Genomic DNA, 25217 nt, shown 5'->3' on the forward strand with positions numbered 1-25217 from the left:
TTGATAAGAACCAAAAAAATCGAGAACTTCACATGGCCCTTACCCATTTGATATGATGGCAAAAGTCAAAAGGGCGTAGTAATTAAGATCGCATCCATGGATCCACTGTTAATTGAAGCATCCTTCGATGTTCATCTTTTCCACCTATTTCTTAGGCTATGGAGGGCACTTGCTTTGCACTTGAGCAAAAAGCATTGACCCTAGTCCACAGGTTCCCACCCATCATTTTTGTTTTTCTACCTACTCTTTTTGTTTAGAAGTGTGCATGTCGAGGTTGCTGTCAAAAGGGACAGCCCTCCTCTACCATGGGTTCTCTTTTTGAAAAGAAGACTAAGACGCTGATAGAAAGTTGATTATTTGCACATACATGCGATGTCTTTAGAATTTGAAATTGCTCTCTCCCTCTATGATTGACTCCATTGGAAGAGGAAAAAAATGAACAATTCTGATAGTAATGCGGGTTCGGCAGAGTGGCACACGTGTCTTATCCCCGATTTTTCTTCATTTATATATGTATATACATATGTTATATATATACACATATATGCATTCATACATGCATACATTCATACACATATGTATGTATGTATGTATGGGATTTTAGGTTTTATTTAGAGTGATGTGCAATGAAACATAACATAAAAAATTAAATGGATATTTGGGGTGCTTTTAGGATTTTTTTTTCATGTGAATTAGGGTCACATGCAGCCAAGAGACCAACCTGCCGAGTCATACATCTTTGGAGATTAAGATGCGAGTCCTTGAAAGCCGAGCTCCCATGCCAAGCTATTAGACTGAGCTTCCAATATGCATATCCCTAAAGATTGGGATGTGAGTCTCTGGAGGCAAACGAAAGCCATTCCAAACTCTCAAGCCAAGCTCTCTAATCGTGCATCCCCGTAGATCCTAGGATGCCAAGCTTTCAGATCAAGCTCTTAGGTCACGCATCCCTAAAGATCGGCATGTAAGTCCCATGCCAAGCACTCCCAGGCCGAGCTCCTGGGTCACACATCTTTGAAGATCGAGAATGAGTCCTTGGAGGCTGAGCTCCCACACAAAGCCCTCAAATCGAGCTTTCCAGTCATGCATCCTCGGAGATCAAGATACAAGTTTGTGGAGACCAACCAGAGCCATTCCAAGCTCTGCATCCTTGGACACTGGGATGCATATCTGGAGCCGCCCTGCCATGCTATTGGAGTGCGAACACCATATATACATGTAGGACAAGGGTTCCTAGAGTGCCAACCAGAGACATGCTAAGCTCTCAAGCCAAGCTCTTAGGTCATGCATCACTAGAGACTGAGATGTGTCCCTGAGGCCGACTAGAGCCATTCTGATCTCCCAGTGTAGGCCATGCATCACTAGAGATCGGATGGGAGTTCGTAGAGGCAAATGACCCATTCCAAGCTCCCAGACAGAGCTCCCAAGCCATGCATCACTAGAGATCAAAACACGAGTCTATGGAGGCCGTCCTTCCATGCCATTTGAGATGCGAGTATCACATATGCAGGATGCGAGTCATTGAAATGCTGATCAAAGCCATGTTGAGCTCTTCTCGAAAGTGGAAGATAAGTAATATACCTCAAAACCAACCACAACCAGCATCATCAAACCGATCAATCAATGCCTACCACGAATCTATCATGAAGTTCTCACCTTGGCCAACCAATTCCGCCATATAGCCACCATTAAAATATGCATGGAGATGCCTTACAGGCCGAGCTCCCATGCTGAGCTCTCAGGCTGCACATCGAGATGCAAGTCCCTAGTGGCCAACCAAAGCTATTCTAAGCTCCCAAACGAGCTTTCGGGCCATGTATCATTGAGATCGGAATGCATGTCTTTGGAGGCCGAGTTCCTAGGCTGTGCATCCCTAGAGATTAGGATGCAAGTCCCTGAAGGCCAACCAAAGCTACTTTGAACTCCTCGGTCATGCATCCTTGGAGATCAGGACATGAGTCCCTCGATGTTGAGCTCCAAGATTGAGCTCCCGGATCATGCATCCCTGGAGATCAGGATATGACTTCCATGCCAAGCACTCCTAGGCCCTACCTTTTGCCCTTTTTGGATGTTGGTTTTTCTTTCTTTATACATGAAGATATATGTATGTATTCTTTACATTATATAGCGGGCAAATGCCTCCCTTTTCATTTTTTCTTTTAAAAAAATTGCAGCATAGTGTGGCTTTGTTGGTTGTAGTTCACTAACCCTCTTACTTCAGTACATATCATAGTTTTTATCATTCAAACTTAGGAGAATTCCGTTACTTTCCTTTGAATTTTTTTTTTAAAAAAATAATCATCATAATTTCATAAACTAATTTTTTTCTCATAAAATAAGAGAACTAACACATGAAGCCTTACAAGCATGATAAATTTAATTAATTATTTGCAGATTTTTAAATTCTAATTTTTAATATTTTGGTTTGGAAATTAATCCTAGTTGTATGCCTCACTAAACCTAGTCCCATTCCAATTTAGCTAGATAATCAAATAAGAAGGCTAAGATTTTACTTCGATCAAGTGATTAGTACATAAAATTCTGCACATAAATCTTTTTACTCAGAAGGTCGCTCACCTACCCAAAATTAAGCCACCCAAGGTTAGAGAGAAAATGATAATGAAGATGATTATAAAGTATAGTAGTTTCTTCAGAGTTAACAATAGAAAATACTCTAGTAGAAGAGGTTCTTGGAGAGAGAATATAGGGCATTCATAAAAAAGTAAAGAGAAAGTCGATGGGGACCTTTGAGAAGAAAGGAGAGAAAAAATCTGCAACTAAATTTTTTGAGAGAAGAGAAAGAAAGCGATCTGTAACTATGTAAGACCAACTCTACTAAGGTAGCACACAAAGCAATGAAGATAAGGATTGAGAGGTGCTACAATTCCTTAACAAAGTGGCAATTGATGTGGCAAAAATATGTCAACCAATCAAGAGGTGATATGTGGCATAAAGAGGGTGGAGTTTTACTTAAATTCAAACTTTTGGACTAATCTAGATAAGAAATGCTTGGATCTCTTTCTAGCATATCAAAGACTTTAGAGCATGAATCTAGCAGAAAAGGAACTTTTCGTTTATAAAAGAATGCCCAACACCCAAAGGAGGTATCGAACTCTTTTATGTTATTTTTCTCTATTTTTTTTCTAGTTCCTCTACTATTCTTCCAAAGTTCTCTCTGACTTCACATCGAAGGGTCCAGCCAAAGCCACTTCAACAAGCTTTTTTCTTTTTGGTGTACAAGACAATAGACACATCATCAACTGTTGGAGCTTGGATTGCATTAGAACCCTCTAATCGTCAATTGGATTTTGGACTTGTTGCTGCAAGTCTCCAGGTTGGTGTGGTTGTGGTTGGTCTCCTACCGATGTAGTACTAGGCAATTGGTTGGAGGTCCTACTCCTTCGAGAACCTAAAAAAAAAATCAACATTCATTGGAGATTTTTCAATGGGGACTCTCTAATGCTTAAGTTAGTCAGAACTTGAAAATAGTAGAAAAATGAGAAAGCGATAGAGAGAGAGGGATAACTAAGTTTTTCCATGATAAGATTGTAATAGCCAGGATGAAGCTCGACAAAGAGCAAGGTTAGATGGATTAAGTGGCCATGGATGAGAAGGAGCAAAGATGATGCTGATGGAGTGGGTGTTATAAACTCAGAGGAGGAGGATTTGGGGTTGTATCAGCATCTTAACTAGCTTGGTTTGCATGCTTAGCTAAAAAAGTAAAAGAAAAACAAATCAAGATAAGCACAAACTAGGAAGAGGTGGGCTAAAGGGGTTGTTTGATGCTGATTAGTTGGGTGAGTTGGCATGATCTAAGAGAGGGAGGGAGAAGAATAATAGAAGAGAGCTAGTCCTTATTCACTATTACCTCTTCTACTTCATATGAAAATATAGATTTATTACGACACTCTATCCTATTGCCAATTAGAGGCTGCAATTAGGTAGGATCTGATCATAAAAAGGTCATATCAAAAAATCTAAATCTGAACATAACCTGTTTATTAAATAGGTTAGATTTTGAAATCAAAACTTGTCCTATTGAATAAACATGTAAGCCAATCTGATCTATTTAACTTATTTATTAGATAGACAACCTATTTATCTAACATAATCTGACCCATTTGATCTATTTAATAAATGATATTGGGTTTATAACTATTGGACCTATTAACCCAACACAAAATTAAACCGCAATAGAGAAATGCTCACATACTCCTCAAACCGTAACATCTAGGAAAATCAAACAAATAGTAGCACATATCTAGACTCCATTTCATGATTTGGTGAAATTCTTGTAATAAGATCTAAAGTAATTAAGAAAAAATAAAGAGAGAGAGAAAGCAAGAAAAAGCACCTAAGTCTAATGTATAAGAGATCTTGATTGGGAAAGAGCTTTGGCATTCTATTGTAGATCCGATTCAACCCTCTATCTGCACATACCTGTAACTATACTGCTCTACACCCTAAAGAACCCCCACACTTGAGCCAAGAGAGCTCCAATGCAAACCCTAGAAAAAATCTAGAGAGGAAAAAGATTGAGAGTTAACAGCGACCTTGGCGCAAGCCTTGGAGCCCATGATGCATTCCCTCGCCACCCTCCTATATTGATCTTGCATGATCCACCATCGGAGCCACCCAAAGTAGTCCTCCAGGTGGTATTCTTGATATACCATTGTCACTACAAATGATGGTGAATCTGAACACCGTTAGCTTGAGGAGCACGATGATGAGGAAGAGCATCACCAAGAGGTAGAACTATAGTATCCATGCCCCATTGAAGCATACTCTTGCAAATCCTATTTCTGTATCTTCTTCTTCCCTCCTTTATTTACCTTGGGATCTTGATCGTAGATTTGATTCGCCTCTCTAGTTTGGGATAAAGGAGCTTCTTGTAGTTTAAGCTAAATAATATAAGGCAATCCTCTTGTCTACTCATTTATACATCTAGAGTCTTTTCTTGGGAAGTCAATGGAAAGCTCTCATTGTCCTATCCTATTCCCTTGAGTCGAAAGAGAACTTTACTCCTAGTCCAAGGATGCTCTTGATCGTAGGGCTAAGCAAATAATCAAAATCCAAAGAAATCCACCCAATCCAACCCAATAAACATCGGTTTTGGTCAGTTGAAAGACATAAATCAGATAGAAACGGGTTGAAATTTGTAAAAAATTGGTTATTTATAGTCGGATTTAGTTTCTATACTTTTAATCTGTATAAAATCGAATCCAACTGATGTAGTATTTCACAAAATTATTTTTATTTTTGGGACGACGTCGTTTAGACTTCAATACTTCATTCTAAAAAATATCCCATCATCTATTTGGATTCATAAGAATATTAATGTTGAATTATTGATGGAAGTACATCAATTTGAGATAATTCTAAAATAAAAGCTTTCAGATGTAGTTGCTTTTAGATGAGTCAATTTTTTTTATTTCTATTTTATTTTGTATAGATTCAAAAATAAGTTCAAAATTTATAACTTATAAGGTTTAGACTTTTTTTATATTAAATTGATAAAAAAAATAAACAAGCTTAAGTGGCTAACATTGGACTTAAAATCAATATTGATTCAATATTGAAGCTCAAACCGACACAATCCATCCGAACCCGTTATAAACTGTTCACTTCGATTTCAAATGATTTATACATGATAAATGGTCGGCAATAGATTAAATTTTCTTCAATCCAATTAGATTTGATTGGATGAAATTTTTCTCTCAATTCGATTGAATTCGACCCATGCTCAGTCCCGTTTGATTGTTCGAGATGCTCCTTTTATCCCACCATATCCAACTAGACCCTTGTCTTTTTTCTTTTATTCCCCACCCACCTCAATTGTTTGTAGAGAGATAACTTTCCTATTTTTGAATGGAAAGAGCAAAGTTCTCCTAAATTGGGAACAGAGCACTTATAGAGAAAGAAAGCAGAGGCTTGCATTGCCATGACCAATGGCTAAGGTGGAGGAGAGGATGATTGGAGAGGGGCCGGAGAGCGGTGAATGCAGTTCAAAACCCTAATCGTGGTGGGTAATGGGGTCATGAGAATAGGAAAAAAGGATATCCGAGCAAGTGGTTTTAAATTTTGATCACCAATTCATAATGCAATTTGGCCATTAACCTATCACTCAGGATTCATTCTATTTAAACAAACCTATTTAAATGCTATATTACATGATCCAATCCAACTCAGATATTAAATAGGTTAAATAGACCAGACTTTTGAAATTTGAATGTGATCTAAATATTAAATAGATTAAATGAGTCGATCTATTTAGTCTAAACCCAAACATACTTATGACGGGTGTAACGTAAATCGGATTAGTGGGTCGGATCATATTTTGCCACTTCTATTGCCAATGCACTAGATAGAGGAAAGCGCTTCTATTTTTTCTCAAAAATTGGCTTAATATCAAAAAATTTGTACTAAAAAGAGATAGCGATAATAATAAAATGAGAGGACAAAATGAGATGGGAGAGAGGATGTTTAAGATAATGAGATCCTGGAGCTATCAGATCATTAGACTTATCATTTGGCATCAATCTATGATAATGTTAGATTCTTCATTTCAAAAGGAGAAGCCCTGTGAATCACCTCTAGAATCATACAAGATAACAACCAAATCTTACTTTTAATTCTAGTTCTTGAACCAATATTCATAAATGGTCAAAAAAATAGTAGGTTACTATGATAAGACCCTTATATAGCTCTTGCAATTTTCTTAAAGAGCAAATATGAGAGAAACTAATATAAATATTTATTTTTTTTTCTATTGCAATGAAAATCTTGTATTTATGATATCTTGAGTTCAAGATTAGATACAAAGACCCCTCAACTTGATATTGCAATTTCTCTCAATTCATCTTTCATTAATGAAATTTATTTGTGGCATAGAATTTAGTGGAGAAGGTGATAGTAGAGGATAAGATGGAGATGGTGGGAGAGGTGGGGGATTTAGGGGTTAAGAAAGGGGTTTCTCAATAATGATGGAGGTGAGGAAAGAGGTCGGTGGGCACAAGGGGAAGATGTGGAGATGTGGTGGGCATGAGGGGAGGAGATGGAGATGGTGGTGGGTGGGTATGATACATGGAGTGAAGAGGAATGAAATGGAGGTTTAGTACAAAGCTTTTTCTAAGAAATTAATCTCAAGATGCATGTTATTGATATACATGACAATGACATAGGGTAAGTGGAAACAATATTAGGTATGTTGATACAACTATTCTTGCCATATATAAGATATGCTCATTAAAACTGTTGCATATTCTTATCCTCAATCATCCATTTAACTATAATCTAATTATTTTATAGAATTCAAATCTAAATAATTTTAAAAATTATTTAAGTAATAAGTAAAAAATATATATAATTCATTTCAAACTCTTATACAAGAATAAGACTTAATCTAAATTGTTTTAACTTAAATATAACTCTATCCTCTTTAGACCTAATTTGGGTTGAACTTCTAACTTGTTCTAGAGTCATTTAAAGTTTGCTTTAAAGAAAAAAAAATGGTATCTATAATTGACTCGAATTAAAGAATCCTTAGCCAAAATCAATTTGAATAGGATTGATCGGGCTAATTTTTGCCACTAGCATTCCGAATTGTCAAGAATGACATATCATAGCTTAGGTATTTAAATAAATATTGATAATCATGACACCATGAAGCAAATATTATGATATATATATATATATATATATATAATGACATATCATAGTTTAGGTATTTAAATAAATATTGATAATTATGACACCATGAAGCAAATATTATGATATATATATATATATATATATATATATATATATATATATATATATTACCTAACATCACATTATATAGTACAATATTAATAAAGTAATATTATAATATTAGTGCTAATACAATTTTTTTAGTATTGATATATATTTTTTTGTATTTATAGTTAAATGGTTATGATTTAATTAATCTCATGAATAATTTGTATGGTAATTCGCCAAGTGAGAAAAAAATCAAGCATAATCAGAGAAGCTTTCAAATCGTCTTCCAGTGCGGGAAACATTTTAGCGGTGGACGGCGCCTTGCCGCCAAAACTTGAAAACGAAATGCAAATAAAAGGGGAACTCACGGCGAGAAGGGAAAGAGAATTATACCTTGCAGTCGAGTTTTACCAAATCTTTCTTCTCACCGCCCATCTCTCCTGTCTTTAATTTCCTTCATCACCCTCCGGCCTCCGTTCCCATCGATTAGAATACCTCTCAATCTCCGTCTCTCTCTGGTTCTTAGAAGCAGAGGAATCATCAGCTGGTAGACATGGCAGATTTAGGTCATCTGGAGAAGATGGGCAGAGAGCTCAAGTGCCCCATTTGGTACCAAAAACTCCTACCACTCCTTTTTATTCTTTTGCTTTTTTTTTTTTTTGGCCCCTCATCATTGATTAGATCCTAGATTTTCCACATATTTTCATTCGAATAACCTCATCCAAACGTCCAATTCAATGAAACCAACGAAGCACCTTTCCAAATTTTGATGGATTTGATAGTCTCAGGTCAAAAAAATTTGCTCTTTGAGATTACTCATCTCACCGCCATCGCGTTCCCAATCCCCAATCCCTTCCATATTTAGGGTTTCCCTGGTATACGTTACAGGAACTGCATCCAAAGCTCAGGAATCTATTTTCAATTTGAATAACCTAAATAAAATGTCAGAATTCATGAAATCCCAAAAAGCAAATCTAATTTTCTGTGGATTCCATAATCCCGGTTTTGAAAAAAATTGTGGATTTGGAGATTACCTATGTCACTATTGTCGTATCTCTTAATAATCAATAGGTTCTATATCTAGGACTGTCTAATTTCTTTTCCAAGTACTGCAATTAGACCTTAGGAATCTATTTTTGGCCTAGATATATTTAATCTCGAGCAGTTACAAGCACACAAGCTCTGGAATTCTCAATTTGTTGCCAGAATTGAATAATAGAGCAGCCAAAATGGTATTCACCCACTCCGTCTTTCAATTGTGTTTTGCAGTTTGAGCCTCTTGAGCTCAGCGGTATCACTTTCATGCAACCATGTCTTCTGCAAGTGAGCTTCCATCCATATGTTTTATGCTATGTTTAATATTTTTGTTTGGCCTATTTGCGTTTCTGTTTCGAGCAAAGAAAAATTTTGGGATTTGTGCATCTGTTACTATTTTGATCCAGCTCATGCATTTTGGCATCGATGAAGTTGATAGCTGATTGCCCAGTTTGCAAAGTTCCATTTCGTCGAAGAGGTATGTTTAATATCATCTCTGATTCATGGAGATAATGTGAACTCTAAGAGAAAAATAGTTATACTGAAGCTTCAAAAATGATGCTGCTTGCTAATTCATATCTGGATAACAAAATCCATAGACTATTGTCACAGAGAGTACTCATTTTCTTGTTTGCTGAATGCATGCAATTCCACTGCTAAGAATGCAAAGAACAATTATAATTAGAATAGCAGCTTTATGTTATCCATAGTTCCACATTCAATTATATGGTTGTTTAACCATTAAACCAATTGTATATATTTTTTTAGAGAAGAGGCATGAGGTAGACAAGTAGTTGATAAAAAAGTTCTATACTATTTGTGGATGGTTTATACATGAAAGTTGTATTCAATTATGATTAGTGCCATTTTTTGTTTGATCATTCATATCCATTTCCAATTCTGCTTCATAAGTCTTTAGCTTCTTTTGTTATTGTCAAAATAAAGCAATAAACTGAATTGAAGATAGAACAACTCTATTGTTTTGCTTGAAAACAAAGTACACAATACATGGGGTCTTTATAGATTACATAGCTAGTCATACATGGAAAGACCAAGAAAAAATATAGAGAATATATGAGAAAGTATATGAGAGAATATTCTAGAATTATGAGATATTTTAGAATATTCTTAAAATATTTTTAACTAATATATAAGAGAATATTTCTAGAATCATGAGATGTTCTAGAATATTCTTAATATTTTGTCTCAAATGTAAGATGACAATGTAGAAATCAACTTGGGTTTAGATGCCAAGTCAAGAAATCGACCAGTAGAATGGGACTTATGGTGTGTTTGGTTGGGGTCATGAAAGGGTGGATGGATGGGATTGGAAGGATGGATGGTTTCCATCCACTGTTTGGTTCAAAAAATTATAGAAAGAATGGATGAAAAAGGTAGATTATCTATCCACCCTGACCCATCATTTTGCATCCTTTCAAATTGGGAGGATGAAAGAAGGATGGATGGATCATTGAATGATAAATTTTAATATTGACAAAATTATCCCTCATTAATTTTTTTGATAAAAATATAATACTACTTTTTCATTAATATTATTTATATATTTTTATATATACTATTAAATTTTATTAGTTATTATTTTAATTTTAATATATAACTTCCATAATTATAATTAAATAATTAGATTATCATCTGTTTCTCTATTTATATTTATTATTTTTAATTAACTATTTATATAATATTAATTAACTATTTATATTAAATTATAAATTAGTTAGCTATTTATATAATTAATTTATTAATAATTAATTTATGAAATCATGTATTAAATAGAATTTTTATATAATTTTTAATAATTACAAAGATTATAAGTTTATAGAATTTTTACTTCTTTAGTATAAATAAGGATTATAAATTGATAATAATAATATTTTTATCAAAGGGTAGTTTTGTAAAATATCATCCATTCTTTCCCTTATTCCTCCTATTTCAAACAGAGGAGGAAATCATTTTCATCCATCCTTCCATATTTTATCAAACATATGAGAGGATGGATAGAAAATCCATCCATCCTTTTCTTCATTTATCCTTCCTCCTCCATTCATTCTTCCTTCAATCTATCCTTCGTATCAAATAGAGGGTTAGTAAAGATATTTGTAGGCTGATCAACAAAAAAAAATAGGTTGTAGTCATACAATCTTATCTTGAATATACTAATAAAGTGACAATTATTTTCAATGTATTTGGTGTGCTCATAAAAGATATCATCGTAAGCAATTTGAATGGCACTATGATTGTTATAATACAAAGCAATAGTACTTGAATGTATAACCTCCACATAGAGATGGGGCTAATGGGCCGTGCCTCGCATGACCCAGACCCATCGGACCGAAGGTTTAATGGGTCATACCTGGCACAGCTTGTTTAAACAAAACCCTTGGCCTGGCACAGTCCTAGGCCTAGGGGTGGCAGACCGTGCCTGGCACGGCCTGTTAGGCCCACAGGCTTGATGGGTTTAATGGGCATTTTTTAAAAAAAATAAAAAAAATAAAAATAAAAAAATAAGTAATAAAAGTATATGAGAGATAGGAGATATAAAATAAGGAACTTACATCTTCAATCCATTAATATTCATAATATTAATGCATGTTAAAATTTAAAAAAATTAAAAAAAATCAATGAATGATGAATTTCTTCAAAATTAAAAATATGAGAAGAACTCTATTTCTTAGAATTATTAAAAGGACCAAATGATTTAGAAACATGATGCGAATCTTGTTTCGCATGAGAATAACAATCAGGAGTCTATAACGGATATAAATGGGCTGTGCCAAGGCATGGTCCATCTTAAGGGGCCCAGGCTGGCACAAGGATCGGACCGTGCTAGCCCAGGCCCTTATGGGCCATGTCGGGTTGAGGCTGCGGGCGACAAAATTCTTAGCTCGGTCTTTTTATATATGCCGTGCCTTACACGGCCCGTTACTATAGCAAGTAGGCTGTGTTCGAGCCGGGTCGGGTCGTGTAATGGGTAGCCTGACCTGGTGCCCATGTTTACCCCCACGTTCTTAAGAAGCGAACAAAGCCAAAGAAGCTCAACAATAATATCAACCAAAGCATGATACTTTGCTTCTATATCGGATTGGGCTACCATATATTAGCTAAAAATATTTTAGAATATTTCATGATTCTAGAGCATTCCTTCATGTATTCTCCCATATATTTTCATATCTTTTCTTGCTAGGAATAGGTGTGGCCCCTCAAACATCAAAATGAACAAGATCAAAAGGAGCAAAAGAAAAGAGGTAGTATTATTAAACGGTAAGGCCTTTTGTTTGCTAAGCTAACAAGACATAAACTTAGCGGCGGCAAAAATTGACCCGATCTGCTAACTCGATCCATGGGTTCGACCCGCCTTAAACAGGTTTGAGTTTGGATTAAATGGGTTCGGATCGTAAATGGATTGATCTATTTAACCCGATTTAATAATTGGGTTCGGTGCAGATTTCAGACAGTTGATCTATTTAATTTGTTTAATAAATAGATTGGGAGAGATCAGATCGAGTAGGGTTGTAATCTGTAAACTCGCAATACTATTGTTTAAAAGCTAAAACATTAACGGTTTAAATTGACCGCTGTCGTTAATCTTTTGCTCTTCGGTCATTTCTTGAGTATAAAAGGCTTTTACTCTTTCCTCCTTCGGTCCGACTTTTAGATCTAGGGTTTATGGGTTTCCTTCTTTGGTCCTCCACTCCTCTTGTGATGGTCAATGCTTCCATCTTCTTTCTCATTTCTCAATGGCGGCTAGGGGTTCTCCACTCCTTCGATGGCTGGTGCTTCCAGTTTTCTTCTTAATGACAGTCGGACGAACTATGAAGCCAACCCTCAATTTCCTCCTTTGGTTTTCTTCTTTGGTCCTCCTTTATCATTAGTCCTCGAGAGGAGGTGGTCGTATTCATCGGCACTTGGCCGTCGTTGAAGGAGCTCGAATCTACATCATTTTCTTTCTCCTTTTCCTCCCCAACGGTCGTAGTTAAAGGGTTTGTGCCGCTTGGTGCTTTGGCTGCTCAACATCTAGAGTTTTTTTCTCTTTTCCTCTTTCAGTGGCCGGTGCTTTCTTTTCTAATGGCTGTCGTTGAAGGGGGTTGGCCACTCGAGATCTAGGATTTTTTTCCTCCTTCCGTGCTTTCTTAATCCTTTCATAAGGTATATTTTTTTATTTTTTTCCTCCCATTAGTTTTACTCTCTCACTTGAGGTTAGGGTTTTTGAATTTTTTTTCTTGGTGCTTGATGGGAATTGGAAAGTTGAAGTAGATTGATGCTTTTTTTCGTGTTTATTTCTTGGTGCCTGATGGAAATTAATTGCTCTAATTGGCTATTATTGTGGTTTCTTTGATTTTGATTTTTTTGATTAATTACTCTAATTGCTCTAGCTTTAAAAACTCAATTTATGGTTACTGTTTTGTATTCTTTTGATTTCTACTTTTTATACTGAATGTCAAAATGGGCATTATGGCCTATGTGCACTATGGAGGTTTGCTTTAAGGTTTGTATATGGAGGCTATGATGATTTTGGGATATTTTTTTGTTGATTCAATTATTTCTAATAGCAATAATCTTGGATGGCCTTTTTTTATAGGCAATCGATTGTTGTTGTTTTGATTTAGTTGCAGATTACACAACCAATTTTCTGAAACAAACAAGTTAAACAGATTGGATCGGGTTGGATTTGGTAAACAGATTATTTATTTAGTAAACAGATTAAATGGGTTGGGTCGGATTAGTTAAATAGGTTACTTATTTAATAAACAGGTTAAATCGGTTGGGTCGGATGATCTGTTTATTAAATAGGTCGAGTTCATGTTTGAAAATCTGACCTATTTAATAAACAGATCAGGTTCAGATTTGATATTTTCTAAGCTGACCTGCATCTGATCTATTTATGACTTAATCCGACCCGACCCGATTGCCACCCCTACATACACTCAAAGGGCTTACTAGTGACATGACCTAAATAACTATTAGAGGCTAAAATTTGAATCTTCGAAGATGATGCATGATCGAGATGAGAGTGCCACAAATTGAGAGGAGTCAAAGTGCTAGAACGAAGGGCAGTGGAAAGATCGGATGGAACATGAAGATCAATAAACTCAAAAAGGCATCCAAATTTATGGCCTATCCCAACAAGCCAATTCACCTGAGGATCATGCACATTGCAACCATAAGAGGAAAAATGAAGTTCTAAACTAAGATCACAAAGTCGATCGACAGATAATAAATAATATGATGAAGATGGCACAAGGTATGCATCAAAAATGGAAAAAGAAGGTGTTCTAATAATTCTAACATGATTGACATGCATGGGGGACCTATCAATAGTGTGAATAGTGGGTGCGTGAGTCGCTACAATCTTGATGGAGAGCTGTAAAGAATCAGATGTCATGTGATTATAGTAAGAAAAATCAATGATCCAGGAGAAATTACCTGGAATGATAGACAAAGTAGGTAAAGGAGAACCTGTATGGGAAAGGACCTAGTTAACAATTGCCTCAATATCTGCTATGGAAAAGACAGTAGGTTGAATGAAAACTCGGATGCGGAAGGTTCAGCATCAGCCACAACAGTTGTCTGAGTAGCATTCTCTTGGTCCCACTTTACCTTTTGACAGTCACCCATTTGATGGCCTCTAATGTGACAGTAATTGTATCAAAGGTCATTGCGATGCTGACTACTTGAATCAGAAGGACTGGAAGGAGGTGCTAAGGATTTGGAGACTGAAGAAGGTGTAGCCAAGACCGTATCAGTGTGCTGGAACTTCAGGGTACGAAGTCGTGTCTCCTTAGAAACAAACATTTTTAAGATATTATGGCTCAATAAAAGTTGCAAAACCCAATTGCAGAAGCAAAACTAGAGCAAATCAAGGCCAGAAATGGAAAGAGCACATCCGAAAACCCTAAGAAGTGGTCTGAACCAATCTAAAAAGCAATTAATCGACGAGTCAAATGAAATGGACTGGTTCAATCGATGCAGTGAGCCAGTAATTCTGTAGAACCAAACTAGATGATGTGGTAGGATAGGATGATGTGGCTGACATGTGTTTGATGATGCATTTGACACATGGTAGATGAAACGGGTCAAACCTGATCCGGTGCGTGAGGAAAAGAGGGGCAGATAGATGGTGGTTTTGACCTGGTGTGTGCAGCAGAGTTAGGTGGTCTGGTTGCTGGAGCATTTAGATCGGCTGTTGAGAAGACGACTAGTGGTGATTATGGTGGCAGAAGCTTGTTAGAAGGTTGTGTCGAAGCACTTCAGAAGGAAGAAGTTTTCAAGAGACACATGTAGGCACGTGAAGGATAATGTGGTGACAAACAGCAACCAGAATACTTGCACAGTGCTTGTTGGGGAACGTAGAGGCTGAAATTGGGGTTGGATTGTGTCAATGTATTGGTGACGAACAATTACTATGCAACTGATCGGCGGCAATGAACCATCCACTCAAGTACCATGTCAAAATGAAGCAATAAACTAGATTGAAGAAAGAACAACTTTGTTGTATTGCTTGAAAGCAAAGTATATAATGTATAGGGTATTTATAGATTACATAGCTAGGTATACATGGAAAGACCAAGAAAAGATATGGAGAATATATGAGAGAATATTCTAGAATTATGAGATATTTTAGTTAATTTTTAAAATATTTTTAACTAATACATGAGAGAATATTTCTAGAATCATCAGATATTTTAGAATATAAGAGATAGGAACATCTAACAGGTTAGGCTTCTTTCCAAGTCCCTCTCGTGCCCAACTACAGTCAGTCAGTTGACAGTTTCTGAAGCATGGTATGCATCAAAATCTGTCAGGGTCTCTACCCAATTAAATTTAACCAATGCAGAGGGTGATTCCAAATTGCTTGTCCACTTTGTTAATTTTCTAGGAGATGTACCATAAAATTGGCTCTACGCTTCTCCCTTTCTTCATTTAAAATTCTGGGATCCGTCAATCTTCAATCTATCATTGGTTTTATAATATTTATTCTTGTTGTTAAGGTTATGGTTTTGACTTGGTTGCAGAAGTATGTCCGGCTCCTCAGATGGATAACCTTGTAAGCATTTTCAAGTGCATGGAAGCTGCAGCAGGGACTAATATTTTTTCCACTCAACTAGCACCTTCAGCCAAAAATTCAGGTGATAACAGATTTGATGTCTAGTTACCTTTTTTTTTTTTTTTCTTAATACACATTGGCAAATGCTGGATTTTTTTTGTGAAAATATATTGAAAATTGTTGCTCGTGTGCTTTATTGCTCAGAACTTTAGTGATTATTGCAACGTATTAGTTCTTTGAAGGGTGTGCAACTCTAGTTGCTTTGACTCCCGGCCTATTTTTTGCATTCAAGTACTGCTTATTCGCACTTACATAAGCTATGGCGTTATTTGGGCTTCTTTGAGTTTTAGTAGAGTGTCACCAATGACTAAATTTGCCCTTTTTATCCTCTCTGTGCTGGTGCTGACTATTACCTTCGTCATTCTGTTAAACATTCCAAAAGATGGATTGACCGCAGGCAATCACGATAAAAATTCTAGTTCAGCAGAAACTGCTGTTGCACATCAGGGCAAGTCAATGAAAGAAGGATTATCCAGGAAAATGCAAAAGGATAATGAGAAATCTGTTGCCAGGAATTCATACGGTCAACCATCAAAAATGCCTTCTTTCCCCGCCAAGAAACGGGTACGTGTGACGCCATACCCTGTCTCAGAGACTCCAGCGCGCCCTGACAAGGCTTCTGGATTAAGAGATTCAAGCATTGAGTTGAATGATAGCAAGGAAATTAATAAAAGTGAAAAACTGGCTATGGAGGAACAGTTTTCACCTTTCTTTTGGCTGAGAGAAGAAGAAGACAACAAAACTCCAGAGAAACCAAGCGGTCAGCAGACAGCAGATACACCTCCACCTTATAATGTTCCTTGTTTTAGTGACATCAAAGACTCTGACTATGAATCTCCTGTCAAATTGACTCCAACTGTAAGTCTTGGTCATTGAGTAGAATAGATGAATATTGGAGATCTTGAACTCTCATGTTATTGATTTGTAGGGTGAATTGCAGAGCAAACCCAACGCTGTAATAGCTTTTGATAGTGAAATGTTTGAATGGACCCAAAGAGATTGTTCTCCAGAACTATGTTCAACACCAATTAAAACGCAGGTACTGCTATGTCATTCAACTTAATTTTTGTCTACTTCCATGGATTTCACATCTTATGCAACTGGTTTGATGAACTCATCTTGATCAATTTTTAGTACTTAAATTTCATTTGAACACAGACTGCAGGTAGGTATAGGCTTGATGCAGTCCAAGAGAAAGAATGTCAGAATGACTTGGAGGTTGGGATTGCATCAAGCATTGGAGTCCCCTATGAAAATGTTGAAATTGGAACTGTTGATATGAAGAACAGAAGAAAGAACAATAAAATTCAAACAAGGCATGCGAAATTGTCTGTCCCAAGAAGCAGATGCAAGGTCTGCAATGATGCCAATAAAGAAAGTCCTACTGATGCTGTGGAAGTAGCTCAAAATTCAAGTCAGGAAAATGAGGAAACTGATAAACGAAGTCGGGCTTTTGCAAGGAAGATCCTAAAACAGTGCAGTGATCCTGATAGCCATCAGCAAACAAAGCATCTGAGAATTGCGACTGACCTGCTTAACAATTCTGCCACAACAGCCAGAAAAAGGGGCAAGGAGACCATCATTGAGTCACAGAGAAAGCACAAGAATAAATCCATTGATGATTCCATAGAGTGCATAAAGAAATCAATAGATGATTCTGTAACTAAGATACTTGAGGAAATACCTGCCAATTCTGTCAATGAAGCAAAAGCACAAAATCAAAATCGTCAGGAAAAGCGTCTAGAACATGACAAAGGCTCTCACAACGGTTGCCCCAGAAGAGGAAAGAAGAAACAGGAGCAGTTAGGAGACTCAAAAGCACAACGAAGGATGAAAAATCAGACTGCTGACTCAGTTGCGACCAAGAATGATGTCCAAATTCCTCCTACAATGAGCACATCTTTGGGTGAAAACATTAAAACTGCCATCAATCCCCCTCAGGAATCTGAGAACTTGGTTATCAAAAACACAACAATGATCAGGTGTCATACTCTTGGGAATAATATGTTGAGAAAATGTGAAAACAACAAATTTCAGATTCAATGTGCTTTCTGTCAGTCTACAAATGATACAGAGGTAATCCTATCATCACATTGTCTAATATGATCTTATATATGGTCTGATTCTTTCATTATTCTGTTAGAGGAATCTTTTAAATTTGTAAAGCAAATTAACAGGATTCTGGGGAAATGATGCATTATTTCAATGGCAAGCCTGTAACTGCAGATTTTAATGGAGGTGTCAACGTCATACATTCTCATAAGAATTGCACAGAATGGTCAGAATCCTCACTGAATTTAAATTTTTAATAGCAGTATTTTTTTCCGTAGCCATCGCTAAATGCATGATCAATTCTTTAAATAAAGGGCCCCTGATGTATACTTTGAAGATGATATGGCCATCAACCTTGCAGCAGAGATAACAAGAAGTAGAAGGATCAAATGCAGTTGTTGTGGCATCAAAGGGGCTGCTCTTGGATGCTTTGAGAAAAGTTGTCGCAAGAGCTTCCACTTCACTTGTGCTAAGTTGATTTCTGAATGCCGATGGGACAGTGTAAGTGAAATGATTAAACTTGCTGTAGACTGAGTTCTTAGATGATTCACAATGTCATAATGGTATTCTTTTTCTATAAAAACATGTTTTTCTTCTGGTGAAAACCTGCAAATTATCATGACAGGAAAATTTTGTAATGCTTTGCCCTCTTCATTCATCATCCAAACTGCCGACTGAAACTTCTGAGCCCCAGAAGCAAATCAGAAAGAGAGATGCTCCAATAGGGTATCTACATGCTGATTGGATTCCCATTTTGTTTAAATTTGGTTATGAGATTGCTCAAATTTTTGAAACTCAAACTTGTAAATCTTATGGCTAACTTGGGTAAGAATTTCCAGAGTGTCTCAAGTTTCATCATTAACTAAAGCTGGTGATGACACGAGTAGGATGTGGACATGGCCTTCTGGATCACCTTGCAAGTGGGTTATTTGTTGCTCTGCTCTTTCTGTTGCAGAGAAGGTTGGTCCGAACTTCTTGTTAGCTATTCTCTAAGGCACCTACAGTCCCACATACTTTTTTCTAACTAGAAAATCTGTTCAGGATATCATCTCTGGATTCGCAAAAATGACTGGTGTAACCGCAGCTAAAACTTGGAGCCCAATGGTTACTCATGTCATCGCATCAACCGACAAGAATGGGGCATGTAAAAGAACTCTCAAGTTCCTGATGGCCATCCTTGATGGAAAGTGGATATTATCAATTGATTGTAAGAGCAATCTTCTCTCTCTTCTCAAAATCATTTCAGAACTGATGTTAAGTTTTTTATCATTGCTTCATCATAACTGTTTGCATCTATCTTATAATACAGGGATCAAAGCATGCATGGAGGCCAGGGAACCTGTTGACGAGGAGGCATATGAAATTACAGTAGATGTGCACGGAATAAGCAAGGGCCCCCAGTTGGGAAGACTGAGGATAATTAATAAGGTAATTTTCTCACCTTTTATCTTTTTCATACTGTTTTGTCCTTGCAGAGAAAAATCCATACTAGTAAATCCAACTCTTTGCTTCTAGTGCTCAACCAACTCCAATATTCTCGAAAGAACACTAGAAATTGTCTTAGACATAACTTCTTATGGATTGCAGCCATGCAAATATTGGTCAGTCCATATGAAATATGATTCTTGGTTTGTTGCACCTACGTACCTTGGTTCATAAATTTGTTGCCCAATATGCCTGCATAGATTTAGTTATTTACTTTCTGTTCCTAACTGCAGCAGCCGAAGCTCTTCAATGGATTCAGCTTTTATTTCAGTGGAGAGTACACGCCATCTTATAAAGGTTATCTGCAAGATCTTGTCATTGCTGCAGGAGGCACTGTTTTGCAGAGGAAGCCCATTTCAAGAGACCAAGAGAAATTGTTGGATGACTCCTTGACTTCCCCAGTCTTCATAATATACAGCCTTGAGCATCCAGACAAAAACAGATTCCAAGATTACACTTTGATTTTTAACCATAGGAGAGCTGAAGCTCAGGCACTTGCTGATGCTTCTGGAGGCAAAGTGGTAGCCAATACATGGATCATAGACTCCATTGCTGCTTGCAAATTGCAAACTCTAAGTTGAATGCCCAGTAACAAATAAAAATTTCTTTTAATGTCTTCAGCAACACCTGTCTCCAAGTTGTGGATAAAAGATATGAATAAGGATTCACTGTTGGCAATTTGCGTGGCAAACGCTTGACTGATTTAGAACAATAGCCATTGGGCTGTGCCTTAAGCTCTCATTTCTCAAGCATATTGGTGCTTCCTCCTGCTTGTGCAGAGTTTTTCCACGTGTACGCCCATGCAGTAGCAATTTTAATATTTTTGCCTTTTTTTCTAGCTGTTATTTGCTTCCAAGGTCATGAAATTGTATCCCAGCCCAAAGTTGGTTTTCTTGCTGATTCTTTTCTGTACATCTATCTTCATTATATTCACTCTTTGATATGTTCCAGTTTTGAGATGTGGCTACAACCCCACTTCAAGACCAAGTTCAAACGAAATGGTCCTGCTCCTTAACATGAACTAAAAAACATATTTGACTGAAATTTTGTTTGCATGACATCTTTCTCCTCAGTTTTTATTTTTGTTAGCTTGCCATATGCATGCTTGTTATGTCCTCATATTTGTCCTTCTAGTGGGCAAAATGCTTGCTTGATATGTTAAATCTCAACAGAAGAAGATTTTTGATCTACTGAAATATAACTTGCCAAACACAAGCTAAAAATTAGGATCAGAAGTTGATACATTTCTAGAGACTAATTCTCATAGATTGTTTTATTACATTGCCATGGTAGAGTTTGCCACCACTGTAGAAATACATGTGAAGAGACAAGAAAAAATAAATCCTGCTTGGTATTTTAGTGCATCAAAATGAGCTGCTGATTGTTTACTATTTAGCTGTCAAAAAAAGTGGGGGATAATTAACCATAGTAGACCAGCAGTCGCATTGCAAAAACTGCAGTCTACTTTTCACTCAATTTCAAGATATGCTGTGTAACAAGCTGTATTGTTTGAAACTATCAAAAAAACCAAATCAAATATACATTACATTTACAAGGTGTGGCAACCAGAAAGGAGGGAAAAGATGATGCCAGTCGTCAGCTATCCCATAAAAACTTGAAGGCCACTGCGGCTAGATATGTTGCACCAAATATGGCATCCACTAGCAAAAATGCTTTAGTTGATTGATTAATGGCAGAAAAGAGATGAACTACTACAAGAACAGCACCTTGCTTGGTCATCTAAAGTTACAGCAGTAGGCTTGACCCTTCGACAATTTGTCCCACAGAAATCATTTCCCTTGGAGGCTGGTATCTGCTGTGTAATAGTTCTCCATGCACCCATACTGACAGAATTTCAACTGTGAGAATATTGAAGAGTAGTGGTGGCATTAAACTCTTCAACCCACATTCCCATTCTTACATCCTCCATCTTGAACAACTGCAAAAAAATTGTAAGAAATGTGTCTAATGTACATAATAGCTAAGAACTGAAGCAATATAATATAATGGGAGTGTTGATTTCAGAGTTATCAGGCTTTCTCTTAAGCTTTAATTGGCATGCTGAGACACTTTTTGCAATGTCACTTGAAATTATGTAACCAGGTCCATTGGCATATGGTGGGTATATCTCTTCTGGCCACACTTACATCACCATAAAATAGAAGTTATAAATATATAATGCCACAACTCACATGGAAGTAAATATTCACTGGAGATGAGTGGAAAATATGTTGGTGTAGCCAGGAACATAATTGGTTATGTCAATGTTTCCTTCTGGTTTCATAGATCAAAACAACTTTAAGATTCAGCTAACCAAACCCTCGCAAGTGAGGTTTTTCTTCCTTTTTTTTTTTTCCTTTTCAATAGTTGTTTTCAGGATTTTAACAAATTATTGGGCTCAAAATATTAGGATTTTTAATTGATATTGGCGGAGCTTGGGAATGATTTGATTTGATAATTTCGATTTGCTTCAGTTGTTTCAGATCTTTTGCCGCTGGCTGTTTTTTTCTTTGGAGGATTCTCAGGTATGGTTCTATTTCTTGATTTTTGATATTTTTGGGTTCAATGATGGAGAGATATTGATGAAATCATTTGCTTTTATCTGAATTCTACGAAATTTTATGGATGTGACGTGTGTTGTTCTGTTCCTTTTATTTTTTTAGATGTGAGTTTATCTTGTTCAATCTGAAGGCAAAGTACTTTCTGTATTGAATTTAGATGATTGGACCAAATCCTTAATAGGCTTATATCTAGAGTTATTTCCCGCTCCCGAGCATGCAGCCCACTTGGGTCAGAAAGCTTGAAGTCTGGCCCCAAGCTCAAAGCTATTGGGCTTGAGCCTGAAAAGTGCTCTAAAGGTTGGGTGGGCTTAGTTAATTTTGCTAATGCAAAATTCTTATTGCACCGTGCACAGTGATTGATGCCGAAAAAACCCCCTCCTGGAAATTTTTTTTTTTTCCCCGACCCCCCCCCCCCTCGGAGTGACCAATCATCGTGCGTGATATTGAATTTTTGCACTGCACATGGTACACAAAGAATCGCTCTTTGCTCATAGCTGCGGGTGAGCCGGATCCGCTCGATAAGCAAATCTAGATCAACGAAAGCTAAGTAGAAGAACCCATCAATTGTGATCGAGTCAGTTCGATGAGGAGATGAGATAAGAGGAGAGGAGGAGACGGACTAGTGAACGCTTGGTGGGGGATTGAGCGAGGAGGGCATAATCCCAGCCGCCTCCTTCCAAATTCCAATCTTTGCACTTCACATGTAAAAAGATGATTGCTACGAAGCTATAGTGTATATTAAGGTGGACTTATGGTGAGCTTTCAATTGTATGAAATAGGATTTTCTTATGAAAATCTTTGCCATTTTTCTCTTCACCATACATAGGTCTCATCAATCTTTCTTTGTGATGCATTTTTTGGCCCTTCATTTACAAATTGCAGGATTTGTTAACAGCTTGCTATTTACATTGCTTAATTGAAATTATCACCTATTCTGGGATATGAGATGCTTCAGAAAATGGCAAGATACAGCAGTTATAGATTTTAACACCAAAGATTATTTCCTGGTTTCTTGCGTCAATCTTCTGGAGTGCAAATCAGTTGTAATTACTAATATATGGTAATTGCCAATGAACAGGACAAAATGCTAGAATAGATATAGCTTGTCTCACACTCTTGAAGAATGCAGAAGGCACAGGAGCTGCCAAACTTCAATTTGCAACCTTTGTTTCATCAAACATTGGCCAAGTCTGGGACGAAAACTTTGAGCCCGTCAGTAATATGGCTACTATTTGGACCAACTTCTTTAGCCTGATAACCCACACCAAAAATCCAAGTAGATATTATGCAAATACCTTGTCATGTTAATGTAATACTTTCATGTATAAATTTGCTTATAGAATTGCATGAGTACTGGTTAAAATATTGATTTACTGGCATTGTGATAAAAAGAGGCTGTTGGAACCTCGGCCTATCTCTCGGTCACAGAAACAAATTCTTGGCTCAACCCACGTTGAGGCTAATGTTATTCTTGAAAGATAATTGACGAGGTGGGAGCTAAACAAGCCCACTTAAGCATGGGTGAATTTGGCAAGGGGTCGATTGTGTATAGGACTGACAAAATATGATCCGACTCATCAATCCGATCCATATTCGACCTGCCATAAACAAATTTGGATTTAGGCTAAATGGATTTGGATCACAAACTAGTCAACTCATTTCATCCGTTTAATAGTGGGTTGGATTTGGATTTTAGATATCTGATCCATTTAACCCGTTTAATATTCAGGTCGGATTGAGTCAGATAACCCATTTAATCTATTTAACCTATTTTTGACTCATTTAACCTGTCTTGTTTAACTTGTTTAACCCATTAAGATCCGTTTAACCTGTTTAAAACCTGTTTAATATGTTTTTGACCCATTTAACCCGACTTGTTTTATCTATTTAATCCGTTTAATCTGTTTAACCCGTTTAACTTAATTTGATCTATTTCATAAACGGATTAAATGGGTCGGGTCAGATTATCTGTTTAATAAATAGGTGAGGTTCATATTTGAATTTTTGATCTGTTTAACAAATAAGTCAGATTTAGATTGACGATTTTCTGATCCGATCCGTTTATGATCTGATCCGTTTATAATCCGATTCGATCCGATTGTCACCCCTAATCGTGTACCATGAAATCTGACCATGCTTTCAAAATTCAAACCAAGAAACTGAGCCAATATGCATCTTTAAGTAGAAGTTTGCTTAATATAAAGCTAAAAATCTTCAAATATGGAAAGAAAATATTTCCTTTAATTTTATTATAGTTGAATCTCTTGGATTTTATTTGAGTGATTATATAATCCGATCGGAGAAAATTTTTTTTTTCTAAAATCCATGCAACTCAAATTTTTGAAAGAAAAATTAGAATAAAATAAAAAAATTATAAAAGTATAGCTAAGTCTTTTTTTTTTTTAAATGATCATAGCCTCTATTTATGAGGTAAGGTCTACTTCTATATAATTCTTAGGGAATTACTCTTTTTAGTTTTACTAGGACTATTTTTTAAAATAGATATAGTTAATAGAAATAGACTCGAATTTTTTTTTTTCCATAGATTTTGACTTTTGCATTAATTCTATTTTTTGCCTTTTTATTTTGTTCTTCTCGAATTGGAAGATATCTTTGGTCAACTTTTATCTAAGTAGAAAATTTTTTGTTTGATCCGCTCATTTTATATCCTAGATAATAGAATTTGGATCTGATCATTAGAAACGTCACCCCTTAAAAGATGGCCATCACGTCATAAATCTTGAAAGATTACTGAATTTTTAAAAGAAAAACTATTCAGTCGGATGTTATATGACTAAATTATGATCTTCAAAAGTTTGATTCAGGACTCGGATCGCTGATATAGCAGATCTTATCTCTAAATCCTTTTCAATCCTACCTATAATGACCACAGTGATACAGGAAGCCTCCTGAATCATTATATTAGTGGAAAAGTCGTAGAAGTGGTGGGGGGATAAAATATCAAGATTCCAACCTAGGATTAAGCATTCCAACCTAGGATAAAATATCAAGTTTCTAGGGTGCCAAGGCTCTCATAACTACCCTTTTTTTTTAAATCTCAGGCTGAAATCATCACAGCCTGATCTACTTTACAAAACATGATTTCTTTTCCCTTAGGAAGCATGGGGTAGGCTCTGGAGTGCTACCAACTGATCTGCAGTTGGTGGCATTTGTAAGGAGGTCTGCTCTTTTTCACGTTGACATAGGTTAATTAGAGATCGATT

General features: G+C 36.5%; 1 protein-coding gene across 3 annotated transcripts; it reads left to right on the plus strand.

The window, feature by feature from the left end:
- Window positions 1-8115: 8115 nt before the first annotated feature.
- On the plus strand, window positions 8116-20410 carry LOC105046724 (protein BREAST CANCER SUSCEPTIBILITY 1 homolog). 3 transcript variants are annotated; one of them, XM_019851185.3, is made up of 14 exons: window positions 8116-8346; window positions 9007-9060; window positions 9180-9250; window positions 15804-15917; window positions 16278-16753; window positions 16824-16934; window positions 17054-17971; window positions 18073-18173; window positions 18262-18448; window positions 18573-18673; window positions 18787-18907; window positions 18989-19154; window positions 19257-19375; window positions 19669-20410. In XM_019851185.3, the coding sequence occupies exons 1-14, from the start codon at window positions 8291-8293 to the stop codon at window positions 20011-20013; spliced, it is 2940 nt and encodes a 979-aa protein (XP_019706744.1). In that variant the 5' UTR covers window positions 8116-8290; the 3' UTR covers window positions 20014-20410. The 3 variants fall into 3 exon arrangements, with proteins under 3 accessions (XP_019706744.1, XP_019706743.1, XP_019706745.1); XM_019851184.3 differs by having other exon boundaries at window positions 8117-8346; window positions 19666-20410; XM_019851186.3 differs by having other exon boundaries at window positions 8117-8346; window positions 16836-16934; window positions 19666-20410.
- The last annotated feature ends 4807 nt before the right edge of the window (window positions 20411-25217 follow it).

The sequence above is a fragment of the Elaeis guineensis genome, chromosome 6, assembly GCF_000442705.2.
Source record: "Elaeis guineensis isolate ETL-2024a chromosome 6, EG11, whole genome shotgun sequence".
Taxonomy (NCBI): Eukaryota; Viridiplantae; Streptophyta; class Magnoliopsida; order Arecales; family Arecaceae; genus Elaeis; species Elaeis guineensis.

What these genes read in the sequence shown, in the direction of transcription:
- LOC105046724 (XM_019851184.3), top strand. Translation starts at nt 8,291, where the DNA reads ATGGCAGATTTAGGTCATCTGGAGAAGATGGGCAGAGAGCTCAAGTGC. An exon ending in CTGTCAAATTGACTCCAACT is followed by an intron (nt 16,754 to 16,823) that starts GTAAGTCTTGGT and finishes ATTGATTTGTAG; the next exon opens with GGTGAATTGCAGAGCAAACC. An exon ending in CTGAATGCCGATGGGACAGT is followed by an intron (nt 18,449 to 18,572) that starts GTAAGTGAAATG and finishes TTATCATGACAG; the next exon opens with GAAAATTTTGTAATGCTTTG.